The sequence below is a fragment of the Pecten maximus genome, chromosome 6 (genome assembly GCF_902652985.1).
Source record: "Pecten maximus chromosome 6, xPecMax1.1, whole genome shotgun sequence".
NCBI lineage: Eukaryota > Metazoa > Mollusca > Bivalvia > Pectinida > Pectinidae > Pecten > Pecten maximus.
The window spans coordinates 45,944,103-45,961,089 of NC_047020.1; the positions used below are offsets into that span (position 1 = coordinate 45,944,103).

Sequence of the window (16,987 nt, forward strand, 5' to 3'; positions counted from 1 at the left end):
TGTATGATTAATCGTCTAATCAAGGGAAACCCATGATGAACACTTCCGGGTTTACATTTATACTGTAGAAACACAGGCATGCGGTTATATTTCCGTTCACACTTGTTGGTAACACAACAATACTTGTACACAAGGCCGGATTAAGAACGAGGCGTGCGTGGCCCAACAAGGCGAAGTTTGACTTGGTTGAGGTAAGGTTCGTTAGATACGTTGATGATTACTTTCTATTACAGTATCAAGGACACATTGATGATATGTAAAGTTGTTCCATTTGACGTTTTGACAACAGGGGTGTGACACGCTCAGCAAATCAGATCTGTTGATAGGGCCCTTGGCTTATTGGTTCACCTGGCCTGACAACACCAAGAGGCATGATATTTGGCTGATAGGTTCCTTGGATTAGGCCCAATACTGTTTACGAAAAGAAATGACCTTGGCCCATATTCTAGGTCAAAGGGGTCACTTTCTTAAAATATTTAAACGACTTCTTCTCACTAACCAAGTCTCCTAGAGGCATGATATTTGGTTAATAATTAAGTTCCTTTGATAAGGTCCAACAAAGCTTACGAAAAGAAATTACCTTGGCCCATATTCCACGTCACAGAGGTCAAATTCCTTCTCACTAACGAAACTCTTGGGATCAAAGTTTATGCCTGATAGGCTCCATGGATGTGGCTTGACAAAGTTAGCGAACATAAAAGTCTTTGACCCATATTCACGGTCACGAGGTCAAATCTGTTAAAACATTGAAACCAGTAAACTTTTAGAAAAGAAATAATTTATAGACAGAGTGGTCTCTACTATAACATGATTAATTTATAAACAGAGGTCTCAGAGGTCAAACTTGTTCAAACATACGAAGGACTTCTTCTAATTACCTAAAAGGCCTATAATTAAGCTCTATAAATTAAATGAAAAGCAGCGAATAATCAAACACATGAATACCAGGTGAGCGATGCAGGCCCATTGGACCTCTTGTATACCAAATTTCGGAGTTGTAGATTAGTTTTGGTTTAAATAACAAATTGTATAACATAGAGTAGGCTTTAACAAGGAATGCATCTATTTATTGAGAATACTCATTCATTGCTAAGAGTGCTTTACCTATGATGTCCTTTGTTTGATAGATGACCTCAGACCACAATTATACTTCCGGGTCGTTGCGAATGTAGTACATTTTGAAATTTCAGGACTGTTACTAAATATTTTGTCTGACTTAGCTGTTACAGATATGTGCATACTTTTAACATATATTTGTAGTTCAATATCTATTCTAGTGAGAGAATTTAGTTTTGACACCATTTCCATGTTTGTTTGTGTGCAGGGACACAAGAAGTTATAAGGCCGGAGTAGTGATATTTTGTAATTTTCCGGATTTTCCCATAATATAGAGGGGTGGTAACATTTAAACAGAAATATCTTTCTTAAATGCAGGTCATGAAGTACTTTCCAGCTCACTGTAGATTCAGCTTGAATAGTTATAAATAATCATATTAAAATTAGATTTTTTACAAAATTTTGAAATATTTTAATTTTTATTTTACCTTGGTATAATATAGAGGGAAATTAATTGTGGTCTGAGGCCAGATCTTTAACGGAGAAAAGGAATGTACCGAAATCATTTATAATGTTGTTCAGATACTTATATTCACTAGTGCATCTAACGCATCTGTTATGAAATTTATATATCTATCATTTATACGATTAAAAGAACGGAGGATTGCGGATTGAGTTTTATCAGGGTTATAACCGACAAGTTCCATTTTGAGCAGTATGAATAAAGTTTAATGAGAACTCTCAGGCAGTTTCTGGTAATATTTAGTCTGTGTCTGCTACGTTTAAAGTATCATTCCTAACCCACTCAGGGAGGTCATTAACGTAGGAATTATAGAGTGATGGACTTAAACTGTCTCCCTGTATGACCCCTGTGATTATATTATATTATTATATTATAATAGACGTAAAGGAAGAGAATTTTAAAGATGACGAGATCCCCTTAAAGATGCTTTTGATGACCTCCCATTTTATCTGACATCAATTCTATCAGTATAGAAAATTAAACAATTTACAAACTCATAACGGATTTTTATTATGGCCATGTTTATATATGGGGAGAAGAAAGGATTTATTTCAATTGCTAACGATCATTTATAAGCATAGCATTAAGTAGTTTGTTTTTTTGTTTTTGTTTTTTTTAAGGAGATGTATTGTTTGGGCTTTACTTTAGTTCTTTTGAAATGCGATTGACTTCTGCACAGGCAAAATTATTCATCAATTGCAACATTGACGGTCGAAAGTAATTTTGTTTTGGATGGAAAGGAAATCCTAGAATGATCAGATATATCAGATAATAATTAATTTTTCTTTGTTTTCATGGTAAATACTCAAATGTGATTGGTTGAAAAAAAAAATTCATTCTTCTATGAAAGAAATTCCGAGAATGGCGCGAAAAATGTGACGTCACAATACGACAATTGATGTTGCGTATTGATTTGAGAAAAAGAATCCCATTTAAAACCAGTAAAATTGTACATAAAACATGTTTTAAATTAGAAAATCATTTTCAAAAATTAATTATAAGCGTTGATGTCAATTATTTTTTAGTTTCATCGGGGTATGAAACAAATTTTGTTTGCAAACTGTATGAATCCGCGTAGCGGATTCTTACAGAAGTTTGCAAACTGTATGAATCCGCGTAGCGGATTCTTACAGAAGTTTGCAAACAAAATTTGTTTCATACCCCGATGAAACTAAAAAATAATTGACATCAACGCTTATAATTAATTTTTGAAAATGATTTTCTAATTTAAAACATGTTTTATGTACATGTTTTATGTACAATTTTACAAATTTTGTTTGCAAACTTCTGTAAGAATCCGCTACGCGGATTCATACAGTTTGCAAACAAAATTTGTTTCATACCTCGATGAAACTAAAAAAAAAATGACATCAATGCTTAACATGAGTTTAATCACACCACATATATAAGTGGTGATAGCTGATTCTTCCGGTAAGTCCGGATGTCATCACTTCGGGATTTTCAATTTTAACTACACATACATGTAATAGTTTAATGGCTTATTACAATTCTATTTTTTAAAGAAATGACACAGCCAATCCACCTTATTTCCTTCTTCGCAGATCCAAGAACTATAAATACACAGATGCACATTATAGTAGGAATCCCTCTGTCTATAAATTAATCATGTTATAGTAGGAATCCCTCAGTCTATAAATTAACCATGTTATAGTAGGAATCCCTCTGTCTATAAATTAATCATGTTATAGAAGGGATCCCTCTGTCTATAAATTAATCATGTTATAGTAGGAATCCCTGTCTATCAATTAATCATGTTACAGTAGGGACTCCACTGTCTATAAACTAATCATGTTATAGTAGGGACCCCTCTGTCTATAAATTAATCATGTTATAGTAGGGATCGATCTGTCTATAAATTAATCATGTTATAGTAGGGATCGATCTGTCTATAAATTAATCATGTTATAGTAGAGACCCCTCTGTCTATAAATTAATCATGTTATAGTAGGAATCCCTCTGTCTATAAATTAATCATGTTATAGTAGGGACCCCTCTGTCTATAAATTAATCATGTTATAGTAGGGACCCCTCTGTCTATAAATTAATCATGTTATAGTAGGGACCCATCTGTCTATAAATTAATCATGTTATAGTAGGGACCCCTCTGTCTATAAATTAATCATGTTATAGTAGGGACCCCTCTGTCTATACATTAACCATGTTATAGTAGGGATCCCTCTGTCTATAAATTAATCATGTTATAGTAGGAATCCCTCTGTCTATAAATTAATCATGTTATAGTAGGAATCCCTCTGTCTATAAATTAATCATGTTATAGTAGGAATCCCTCTGTCTATAAATTAATCATGTTATAGTAGGGACCCCTCTGTCTATAAATTAATCATGTTATAGTAGGGATCGATCTGTCTATAAATTAATCATGTTATAGTAGGGATCGATCTGTCTATAAATTAATCATGTTATAGTAGGGACCCCTGTCTATAAATTAATCATGTTATAGTAGGAATCCCTCTGTCTATAAATTAATCATGTTATAGAAGGGATCCCTCTGTCTATAAATTAATCATGTTATAGTAGGAATCCCTGTCTATCAATTAATCATGTTACAGTAGGGACTCCACTGTCTATAAACTAATCATGTTATAGTAGGGACCCCTCTGTCTATAAATTAATCATGTTATAGTAGGGATCGATCTGTCTATAAATTAATCATGTTATAGTAGGGATCGATCTGTCTATAAATTAATCATGTTATAGTAGGGACCCCTGTCTATAAATTAATCATGTTATAGTAGGGTTCCTGTCTATAAATTAATCATGTTATAGTAGGAATCCCTCTGTCTATCTATTAATCATGTTATAGTAGGAACCCTCTGTCTATAAATTAATCATGTGATAGTAGGAATCCATCTGTCTATAAATTAATCATATTATAGTAGGGATCCCTCTGTCTATAAATTAATCATGTTATAGTAGGAATCACTCTGTCTATAAATTAATCATGTTATAGTAGGAATCCCTCTGTCTATAAATTAATCATGTTATAGTAGGGATCCCTCTGTCTATAAATTAATCATGTTATAGTAGGGACCCTGTCTATAAATTAACTATGTTATAGTAGGAATCCCTCTGTCTATAAATTAACCATGTTATAGTAGGAATCCCTCTGTCTATAAATTAACTATGTTATAGTAGGAATCCCTCTGTCTATAAATTAATCATGTTATAGTAGGAATCCCTCTGTCTATAAATTAACCATGTTATAGTAGGGATCCCTCTGTCTATAAATTAACCATGTTATAGTAGGGATCCCTCTGTCTATAAATTAATCATGTTATAGTAGGAATCCCTCTGTCTATAAATTAACTATGTTATAGTAGGAATCCCTCTGTCTATAAATTAACCATGTTATAGTAGGGATCCCTCTGTCTATAAATTAACTATGTTATAGTAGGAATCCCTCTGTCTATAAATTAACCATGTTATAGTAGGGATCCCTCTGTCTATAAATTAATCATGTTATAGTAGGAATCCCTCTGTCTATAAATTAATCATGTTATAGTAGGGACCCCTCTGTCTATAAATTAATCATGTTATAGTAGGGATCCCTCTGTCTATAAATTAATCATGTTATAGTAGGAATCCCTCTGTCTATAAATTAATCATGTTATAGTAGGAATCCCTCTGTCTATAAATTAATCATGTTATAGTAGGGACCCCTCTGTCTATAAATTAATTATGTTATAGTAGGAATCCCTCTGTCTATAAATTAATCATGTTATAGTAGGAATCCCTCTGTCTATAAATTAATCATGTTATAGTAGGAATCCATCTGTCTATAAATTAATTATGTTATAGTAGGAATCCCTCTGTCTATAAATTAATTATGTTATAGTAGGAATCCCTCTGTCTATAAATTAATCATGTTATAGTAGGAACCCTCTGTCTATAAATTAATTATGTTATAGTAGGAATCCCTCTGTCTATAAATTAATCATGTTATAGTAGGGACCCCTCTGTCTATAAATTAATCATGTTATAGTAGGGATCCCTCTGTCTATAAATTAATCATGTTATAGTAGGAATCCCTCTGTCTATAAATTAATCATGTTATAGTAGGGACCCCTCTGTCTATAAATTAATCATGTTATAGTAGGAATCCCTCTGTCTATAAATTAATCATGTTATAGTAGGGACCCCTCTGTCTATAAATTAATCATGTTATAGTAGGGATCCCTCTGTCTATAAATTAATCATGTTATAGTAGGAATCCTGTCTATAAATTAATCATGTTATAGTAGGGACCCCTCTGTCTATAAATTAATTATGTTATAGTAGGAACCCTCTGTCTATAAATTAATTATGTTATAGTAGGGATCCCTCTGTCTATAAATTAATTATGTTATAGTAGGGATCCCTCTGTCTATAAATTAATCATGTTATAGTAGGGATCCCTGTCTATAAATTAACCATGTTATAGTAGGGACCCCTCTGTCTATAAATTAACCATGTTATAGTAGGGACCCCACTGTCTATAAATTAATCATGTTATAGTAGGAATCCCTCTGTCTATAAATTAATTATGTTATAGTAGGAATCCCTCGGTCTATAAATTTATCACTTTTAGCTCGTCTCTTCGAAGAAGAGTGAGAGCTTATGTTGTCACTCCGGCGTCGGCGTTGGTTTTCCAAATGTTAAATTTTTGGTGCCAGTGTTGAAAGGCATAGTAATTTATGGTAATATGGTCCCTGTGGGGGTCAAACTATCCCCTCCCGGAGTTAAACTAAATGATTTTTTGGGGGAAAAAACAGATTTTTGAAAATTGTTGGACTTGGAAAAATTTTGCGTTAAGTTTTTGGTGCGAGTGTTGAAAGGTATTAATTCATCAATTTATAATTGTACTAGGGTGCTGATAATTGACAATAGAGTCCCTCTGGGGTTAGACTATCCCCTGCCTCCCTGCCAGAGTTAAACTAAAAGATGTTTTTTTAGAAAAAACTAGAATTTTCAAATTTTTGGACTTAGAATATTTCTGCGTTAAGTTTTTGGTGCAAGTGTTGAAAGGTATTAATACATCACTTTATAATTGTACTAGGGTGCTGATAGTTAGTAATAAACTCCCTCTTGGGTTGAACTATCCCCTGCCGGAGTTAAACTAAAAGATTTTTTGGGGAAATAACCAGAATTATCAAATTTTTGGACTTAGAATATTTCTGCGTTAAGTTTTTGGTGCAAGTGTTAAGAGGTTTTAATACATCACTATATAATTGTACACGGGTGCTGATATTTGGCAATAGAGTCCCTAGAGAGTAAGACAATCCCTTCCTGGAGTAAAACTTTAAAAAGAAATTGGATTTTTCTTTTGAAATCTGTGTTTTTTTGTTTTTAAATCTTTGGACTTTGTGTTAAGTTTATATTGTGAGTGTTGAAAGGCATATTAATACATGGTATTAGGTTCCCTGTGGGGGTTAAACTATCCCTTTCCTGAGTTAAACTGAAATATTTTTTGAGGAAAAAACACATTTAAAAAAAAAAAATTTCGTGCAAATGTTGAAAGCTTTTTAACACATCACTTTATGATTGTACTAGGGTGCTGATATTTGGTGAAAGAGTCCCTATGGAGTTACACTATCCTTTCTTGGGGTGAAACTGAATATAAAACAATATGAAAACGTCACAATAGACAATTTATACCGGTCCACATTTTTCAAGGGAGACAACTCTCATTAGGATATGTTGTCAAAAAATTGAAGAAATATGTCCAAAAGCAATTACATTTGTGTTTAATATCTTCATTTAATCTACAACAGCATAGGTTGTCTCCAAAATGTTTTTCAATAAATAATTTATATATATATATAAATTGGTTTGGTTTTGAAAATTGCATGAATTCACAAAACATAATCTGAGCAAGTAAACAATATAAATATTATTAATGCAATTTGCGAAACCATTCCAATTAATATATTTTAATTATTTATTGACAAACATTTGCGAGACGAGCTATGCTGTTCTCCAACAGCTCTTGTTATAGTAGGAATCCCTCTGTCTATAAATTAATCATGCTATAGTATTTATAACACAAGGTCATACATGTACAATATTATATTGTCGTTACAATACAAATTGCAAGGGGATAAGGCAGAAATTATCAAATAATTCACTTGATAGAGTGAAAGTAACTAAATGTTATATTCTCTGAATTAGAAATGTTGTTCACATTGCTTCCTGAGGCTTGTTGTATCCCCATTTTTATGTATTTCAGGTATTTCACTCAAAAATCGTACGATGTGGAAGGCAAAGGTAATACTGTTGACTGGCCTCTGTCTGGTATCGTTTACCTTGGGTACCTCGGTCTGTCCGGCATTGTGTAAATGTCATGGCACGGAAGCAAGCTGCAGAAAGCATTATAAACACCTGTTTTATATCCCTGCATTGCCAGAGGCTACCAAGACGCTTTACTTCACTGGAAATTGGCTTCCACATGTTGACAAAGAAACATTTAAAAACATTTCTTATTTGCGTCTCGAAGAACTTATTTTTGGTGGAAATCATATAAAGAACATTTCAAAAGATGCATTCGAGTTGTTTCCCTATCTGCGTTTCCTAGATCTGAGCGGGAATCAGATCCCGATGGATATTCTCCATGACGCGTTTTATGGACTCCGAAACTCGAAGTTGTATAAAATGAATCTTGAGGATATGGCCTTAACGGACGTTCCTGTGAACATGTTCGAACACCTCCAGGCTACGCCGATTGATGGGTTTGGCTTGTCGAAGAATAATTTTACAATGTTAAATGGGAATGTATTTGCCAAGTTAAACGTTACACATCTTGGAATTAATAACAATTACATCAAGTCAATAAACTGGACAGGGCTTCATAATATCCAGGTTTTACGTCTTCGATGGAACAAACTACCTGATGTTCCAGACTTCTGCTCACAACGGAATATAAGCATCGTACCAAACCTTTTGGTTCTTGATTTAGGCAGCAACAAATTGTTTGAAATACAACCACATCAATTCCGTGGCCATTGTCTGCCAAAACTGACCAACTTAACCTTAGACCAAAACTATTTCAGGGTTGTCCCTAACGACACCTTCCGAGATCTGCCATCTCTCAGGCGTCTGTCGTTAACTTGGATTAGACAGAATGACCTTCTTTTTGAACCTCTGGCGTTTCGGAGCGATAGCATGGAGCTGTTGTACATAGCTAATCACATTGATCATTTTGTCGAGATGAACGACTTACCCAACCTTTTCCGGTTTTGTCCTGCGCTGAAAGTCCTTGACATGACAAAAATTCGGCTGACAACACCCGGGGGACGATTGCTACAAGCCATGTTGTCTCCCCTTACCAACCTAACCAAGTTAGTTTTACAAAATACATATATATACAACGTCCCACCAGACCTATTTCACAAGATGACAAAACTAGAAAATTTAAATTTAATGGGCTGTAACATACAGGGCTGGGAACCAAGGACATTCCAAAATGCAACTTCAATCAGGAGGATTTATCTGAACCGAAACAAGATCACCTTGGTAAACCAAACATCGTTTCCAGCCGAGGTATTGGACAGTCTTTCCTTCATGAACTTACAGGGGAATCCGTTCGCCTGTGACTGTGACGCGTACTGGTTTCGACAATGGGTGCGGCAACACCGATCCATTCTGGCATACTTCCCGAAAGGCTACCAATGTGCCACACCCGTGGCCTGGAAAAATAAACTCCTTGTTGATTACGAGCCTTCCTATCGCGATTGTCATCCTATAAGCGTGTTCATAATCCTCGGTGCGAGTTTGGGTTCAGTCCTGGTTCTAATCACTATTGTTTCTTCGCTCCTATACCACTACCGCTGGCACATTCGGCATTACATCTATATAATGAGGGCCAAGAGAGGGTACGAACGGATCCCAGAAGGAGAAGACTTCGCGTTCGACGCCTTCGTCGCCTATAACACAGAGGATCGCGTGTTTGTTATATCCAAGCTCATACCGTACCTGGAAAACGAGCAAAATCTAAAATTGTGTGTTCATGATCGCGATTTTAAGGCAGGCATGTTGATTGTGGATAACATCCAAGAGACCATTGGGAGAAGCAGGAAAGTTATTTTGGTCCTATCAAATGCTTTTGCAAAGAGTCAGTGGTGCAAGTTTGAACTAGCACTCGCCCAGATCCGCTCTATTGAGGAGGGTGGTAACATGGTGATAATCATTATGTTGGAGGACATCGAGGCAAGATACATGACAAACTCCTTACATGTCCTGCTCAAGTCCACAACATACATACCCTGGGCACAAAACCAGGAAGGTCAGGAACTGTTTTGGAAGCGGCTCGTGGATTCGTTCCAAGGTCAAGGCGATTAGAACGCTTTGGTTCAAGGACGGCCTGATGAGTGCATTCCAAATTTTATGACAAAATTAGATGGCGATCTGCAGCTTGACAGTGGGAATAACGCTGTTTCGGCGTCAAGACTTTATGGAATTTACCATCCTGCTCGTTGTCTGTACTATACAAGAGACATGTTCGAAAAGAGGTCCAAGGTTATATGAAATGATATTTCCCCTTCGTAATTTTTGCAGAATTATTCCTCACGTTTAATTTTTTTTTTTTTTTTTTTTTTTTCAGTTTTAAAATCTTTTTATTCATCCTTTTGCATATTACAAGTACATGAAATACATATAAAAAAAAACCCATCAGTTATAGATACAGTTTTACAGCAGCACAATATCATTTTGAGAAGAGCATCAAGGGTGACAATAAGTTGGTATACATAATAGCAACATTTTAGAAAATGCGTACATGTATATATATTGAAACAATGTTTAATGGCTAATAGAAATAAAGTATGTATTGAACAATTTGGATAAATATGTACCATTGTTGAATTATATATAGCTTACAGTATTAAGAGGTTGATAAGTGTACATATATATGTATAGTAAGTCGACCATCATTTGTATAAACTGAAGGTGTTGCATAGTATAGAATATATATACTGGTTTTAAGAAACAGCAGAAATGCAAGCTACCTGAGTATTATTTTGAGACTTGTCTCCCTTTGATTAAAAGCTATATCTGGATTTGTATATAATATAAAAAGGCTAATGAAAGTAGCTATTGTTAATTATTGATTTGATGTCATGTACTTATATAAGGCAATTAGTGAATATAGTAATAAAACAAGAAATAAAGGATTTTTTTCTTATTATTTACAACATTTAATACAGCTTTCACACTCACTTTCACACATTTACTGAATGCACACACACATATATATATACTTATACAAATAAAAGGTGTATATTCAGTAAGAGAAAAATCTATTTTATATGGACCATTTATTTTCAAACTTATTGTACTCCATCTTATTTCTAAATATTACTTCTTCTGTTTTCAGGTAAATATCTAATTCGTTTTTGAATCCATTTATATAAGGAAGACAGTTTCTAAGTTTGTAAATATGAAACTTTGCTAATAGAAGTAAAGTGTTGAGATATTTTAACTCTTGTTCCTTGGGTAATTTACCCAATATTACATCAACATTTTGTAGTTGTATAGTTCTAGTTGTCTTATTGTATAGCCATACTTTAAAATCATCCCAAAAGTTTTCAACTATTCTGCATTCCCAAAACATATGCATAATTGTTTCAATGTGACGGTTGCAAAAAGTGCAGAGAGGAGAGCCTTTTATGTTGATCATATGTAAAAATGTATTTGTACTAATTATTCTATGTATTATTCTGTATTGAAACCATTTAAGTTTACAGTCTGGTGGATTTAAATGGGATTATATTAATTTTTTTCCACCATATTGTGTCTTTCACCAAATCAAGTTGATTTTGGATATTTTTGCAGTTTAGAGTTAACAAGAGATCCCAGAGGGATCTTGGCGCCCACCATTGAATGATCTTTATAGGTTCCATGTCAGATTGATCTTTTCTCTACTTTTCCCTTCCTCTAAGTCTTACTAATCTGTGTAAATTCAGAAACAGCCCTCTAGTACTTTGCAAACAATTTAAGATTTAGCGATAATGGCTGTCTGTTGTTTTCGGATTGGTCCGAAAATGCAACACCAGGGACCAAGGGGAGCCTACATATGAAATTCGAGAAAGATCCCTTCAGTACCTTCTGTAAAATAGCGATAACAAACTTCAATTGTCAAAATACAAGATGGCTGCCTGTCGGGCAGGTTGTTTTCTGACTGGTCTCAAAATCCAATATGCATAACTAGGCACAGAGGGCAACCTACAAATGAAATTTCAGAAAGATCCCTTCAGCAATTTCTGATAAATAGCGACAACAAACTTGAATTGTCAAAATCCAAGATGGCTGCCTGTCGGCCATGTTGTTTTCCTATTGGTCCTAAGATGCAATATGCAGAACTACAGACCAAGGGCAACTTACAAAAACGTTTGAGAAAGATCCCTTCAGTACTTTCTCAGAAATAGCGATAACAAACTTCAATTGTCAAAATCCAAGATGGCTGCCAGTCGGCCATGTTGTTTTCCGATTGGTCTCAAAATGTAATATGCATAACTAGGCACCAAGGGGAACCTATATATGAAATTTGAGAAAGATCCCTTCAGTACTTTCTGAGAAATAGCGATAACAAACTTCAATTGTCAAAATCCAGATGGCTGCCTGTCGGCCATGTTGTTTTCCGATAGGTCTCAAAATGCAATATGCATAACTAGGCACCAAGGGGAACCTACATATGAAATTTGAGAAAGATCCCTTCAGTACTTTCTCAGAAATAGCGATAACAAACTTCAATTATCAAAATCCAAGATGGCTGCCTGTCGGCCATGTTGTTTTCCGATTGGTCTCAAAATGCAATATGCATAACTAGGCACCAAGGGGAGCCTACATATGAAATTTGAGAAAGATCCCTTCAGTACTTTCTCAGAAATAGCGATAACAAACTTCAATTATCAAAATCCAAGATGGCTGCCTGTCGGCCATGTTGTTTTCTGATTGGTCTCAAAATGCAATATGCATAACTAGGCACCAAGGGGAATCTACATATGAAATTTGAGAAAGATCCCTTCAGTACTTTCTCAGAAATAGCGATAACAAACTTCAATTATCAAAATCCAAGATGGCTGCCTGTCGGCCATGTTGTTTTCCGATTGGTCTCAAAATGCAATATGCATAACTAGGCACCAAGGGGAGCCTACATATGAAATTTGAGAAAGATCCCTTCAGTACTTTCTCAGAAATAGCGATAACAAACTTCAATTATCAAAATCCAAGATGGCTGCCTGTCGGCCATGTTGTTTTCTGATTGGTCTCAAAATGCAATATGCATAACTAGGCACCAAGAGAAACATACATATGAAATTTGAGAAAGATCCCTTCAGTACTTTCTCAGAAATAGCGATAACAAACTTCAATTGTCAAAATCCAAGATGGCTGCCTGTCGGCCATGTTGTTTTCCGATTGGTCTCAAAATGCAATATGCATAACTAGACACCAAGGGGAACATACATATGAAATTTGAGAAAAATCCTTTCAGTACTTTCTCAGAAATAGCGATAACAAACTTCAATTATCAAAATCCAAGATGGCTGCCTGTCGGCCATGTTGTTTTCCGATTGGTCTCAAAATGCAATATGCATAACTAGGCACCAAGGGGAGCCTACATATGAAATTTGAGAAAGATCCCTTCAGTACTTTCTCAGAAATAGCGATAACAAACTTCAATTATCAAAATCCAAGATGGCTGCCTGTCGGCCATGTTGTTTTCTGATTGGTCTCAAAATGCAATATGCATAACTAGGCACCAAGGGGAATCTACATATGAAATTTGAGAAAGATCCCTTCAGTACTTTCTCAGAAATAGCGATAACAAACTTCAATTATCAAAATCCAAGATGGCTGCCTGTCGGCCATGTTGTTTTCCGATTGGTCTCAAAATGCAATATGCATAACTAGGCACCAAGGGGAGCCTACATATGAAATTTGAGAAAGATCCCTTCAGTACTTTCTCAGAAATAGCGATAACAAACTTCAATTATCAAAATCCAAGATGGCTGCCTGTTGGCCATGTTGTTTTCTGATTGGTCTCAAAATGCAATATGCATAACTAGGCACCAAGAGAAACATACATATGAAATTTGAGAAAGATCCCTTCAGTACTTTCTCAGAAATAGCGATAACAAACTTCAATTGTCAAAATCCAAGATGGCTGCCTGTCGGCCATGTTGTTTTCCGATTGGTCTCAAAATGCAATATGCATAACTAGACATAATAAAGATAATGTAACCATCACTTTTTTTTATGTTTTTACTTTCAATTTACAGTAAAACTAATTATGTGACTAGCGCCGGCAGTAATAGGGCATCTCGTGACAGATGAAGAGAGTGCTTCGTTTCGAAGGACAAAAAACATGTTGCCGACTGAAAAAGTATGCAATCCGAATTAGGTAGATTAAAAAACGGAAACGCGCAGAACATGAAGATAGGGTAAGAATGACGTAGAGCACGGAGGAAAAAATTGCAAGTGAAACTGGATGGCAGCGGTGGACCATCCTTTAGAATGTAGCGGCAGAATGATTGCAATCAATGCTATTTGGGAGATTATGGTGACCTCTGGAATAAATAAAGCAAAAGAGGGCTATTAGAATTATAGCCATTTTTAAATCGCCACCGTCCCATAAAATACATACGTGTAGAGGAAGTTAGCCGGTGTATTTACTTGTTCATGAATGTTTTAACAATTAACTGTTACCAGCTAATGCCACGGGGAGGCCTCCTCTTCAAAGAGCCGTTTGCTTTGTTTTTGTTTTTTGTTTCGTGGTGGTGGACTTAAATCACTAATAATAGCAATCCTGTATCCTGTATGAGGGGCCAGCCCAACTCCCCCATGTGTCATGAGGGCCAGCCCAACTCCCCTATGTGTCATGAGGGACAGCCCAACTCCCCCATGTGTCATGAAGCGCCAGTCCAACTCCCCCATGTGTCATGAAGCGCCAGTCCAACTCCCCCATGTGTCATGAGGGGCCAGCCCAACTCCCCCATGTGTCATGAGGGGCCAGCCCAACTCCCCCATGTGTCATGAAGCGCCAGTCCAACTCCCCCATGTGTCATGAGGGACAGCCCAACTCCCCCATGTGTCATGAGGGACAGCCCAACTCCCCCATGTGTCATGAAGCGCCAGTCCAACTCCCCCATGTGTCCTGTATGAGGGGCCAGCCCAACTCCCCCATGTGTAATGAGGGGCCAGTCCAACTCCCCTATGTGTCCTGTATGAGGGGCCAATCCAACTCTCTCATGTGTCCTGTATGAGGGGCCAGCCCAACTTCCCCATGTGTCATGAGGGGCCAGTCAAACTCCCCCATGTGTCATGAGGAGCCATCCCAACTCCCCCATGTGTCATGAGGGGCCAGTCCAACTCCCCCATGTGTCATGAGGGGCCAGTCCAACTCCCCCATGTGTCATGAGGGGCCAGTCCAACTCCCCCATGTGTCATGAGGAGCCAGTCAAACTCCCCCATGTGTCATGAGGGGCCAGCCCAACTCCCCATGTGTCATGAGGGGCCAGTCCAACTCCTCCATGTGCCATGAGGGGCCAGCCCAACTCCACCGTGTGTCATGAGGGGCCAGTCCAACTCCCCCATGTGTCCTGAGGCGCCAGGCCAACTCCCAAATGTGTCATGAGGGGCCAACCCAACTCCCCTATGTGTCATGAGGGGCCAGCCCAACTCCCCCATGTGCCATGAGGGGCCAGTCCAACTCCCCCATGTGTCATGTATGAGGGGCCAGTCCAACTCCCTCATGTGTCCTGTATAAGGCGCCAGTCCAACTCCCCCATGTGTCATGAGGGGCCAGTCCAATTCCCCCATGTGTCCTGTATAAGGGGCCAGTCCAACTCCCCTATGTGTCCTGTATGAGGGGCCAGTCCAACTCCCCCATGTGTCATGAGGGGCCAGTCCAACTCTCTCATGTGTCCTGTATGAGGGGCCAGTCCAACTCCCCCATGTGTCCTGTATGAGGCGCCAGTCAAACTCCCCCATGTGTCCTGAGGCGTCAGTCCAACTCCCCAATGTGTCATGAGGGGCCAACCCAACTCCCCCATGTGTCATGAGGGGCCAGCCCAACTCCCCCATGTGTCATGAGGGGCCAGTCCAACTCCCCGTGTGTCATGTATGAGGGGCCAGTCCAACTCCCCCATGTGTCATGTATGAGGGGCTAGTCCAACTCCCTCATGTGTCATGTATGAGGGGCCAGCCCAACTCCCCCATGTGTCATGAGGGGCCAGTCCGACTCCCCCGTGTGTCATGTATGAGGGGGCCAGTCCAACTCCCCCATGTGTCCTGTATGAGGGGCCAGTCCAACTCCCCCATGTGTCCTGTATGAGGGGCCAGTCCAACTCCCCCATGTGTCCTGTATGAGGGGCCAGCCCAACTCCCCCATGTGTCCTGTATGAGGGACCAGCCTAACTCCCCAATGTGTCATGAGGGGCCAGCCCAACTCCCCCATGTGTCCTGTATGAGGGGCCAGTCAAACTCCCCCATGTGTCATGAGGGGCCAGCCCAACTCCCCATGTGTCATGAGGGGCCAGTCAAACTCCCTCATGTGTCATGTATGAGGGGCTAGTCCAACTCCCTCATGTGTCATGTATGAGGGGCCAGCCCAACTCCCCCATGTGTCATGAGGGGCCAGTCCGACTCCCCCGTGTGTCATGTATGAGGGGCCAGTCCAACTCCCCCATGTGTCCTGTATGAGGGGCCAGTCCAACTCCCCCATGTGTCCTGTATGAGGGGCCAGTCCAACTCCCCCATGTGTCCTGTATGAGGGGCCAGCCCAACTCCCCCATGTGTCCTGTATGAGGGACCAGCCTAACTCCCCAATGTGTCATGAGGGGCCAGCCCAACTCCCCCATGTGTCCTGTATGAGGGGCCAGTCAACTCCCCCATGTGTCATGAGGGGCCAGCCCAACTCCCCATGTGTCATGAGGGGCCAGTCAAACTCTCCCATGTGTCATGAGGGGCCAGCCAACTCCCCCATGTGTCATGAGGGGCCAGCCAACTCCCCCATGTGTCATGAGGGGCCAGCCCAACTCCCCCATGTGTCATGAGGGGCCAGACATATTACATAAAACTTATCACAATATCTCCTTCAGAACTGAATTTTCTAGAATCAAATATTCTTAATTGACAGAAAGGTGTTTGATCAAAATTCTAATTTCCATTACTCAAGTTACCTGTGCCTAACTTGGAGGGAATTAATGAGTTTGTGATGATATTTTCTGTGTTTGTTTTTTCTTTGCTTATAGAAATGATTTGAATAATGATTTTTGTTTCTATGGCTATCACTACATGGTTGGTTGTGTGGTATTGAAAGCGAAACCACTGAAAAACTCTGTTATTCTTAAATCAATAATGCATCTACCACATGTGTATATGGATTATAATCAT

General features: G+C 38.3%; 1 protein-coding gene across 1 annotated transcript; it reads left to right on the top strand.

The window, feature by feature from the left end:
* The first annotated feature begins 64 nt into the window (after nucleotides 1-64).
* LOC117329890 (toll-like receptor 13) lies at nucleotides 65-11,436 on the top strand. Its single transcript, XM_033888106.1, has 2 exons — nucleotides 65-191; nucleotides 7,827-11,436. Exon 2 carries the CDS (start codon nucleotides 7,850-7,852, stop codon nucleotides 9,932-9,934), a length of 2,085 nt encoding a protein of 694 aa, XP_033743997.1. The 5' UTR covers nucleotides 65-191; nucleotides 7,827-7,849; the 3' UTR covers nucleotides 9,935-11,436.
* The last annotated feature ends 5,551 nt before the right edge of the window (nucleotides 11,437-16,987 follow it).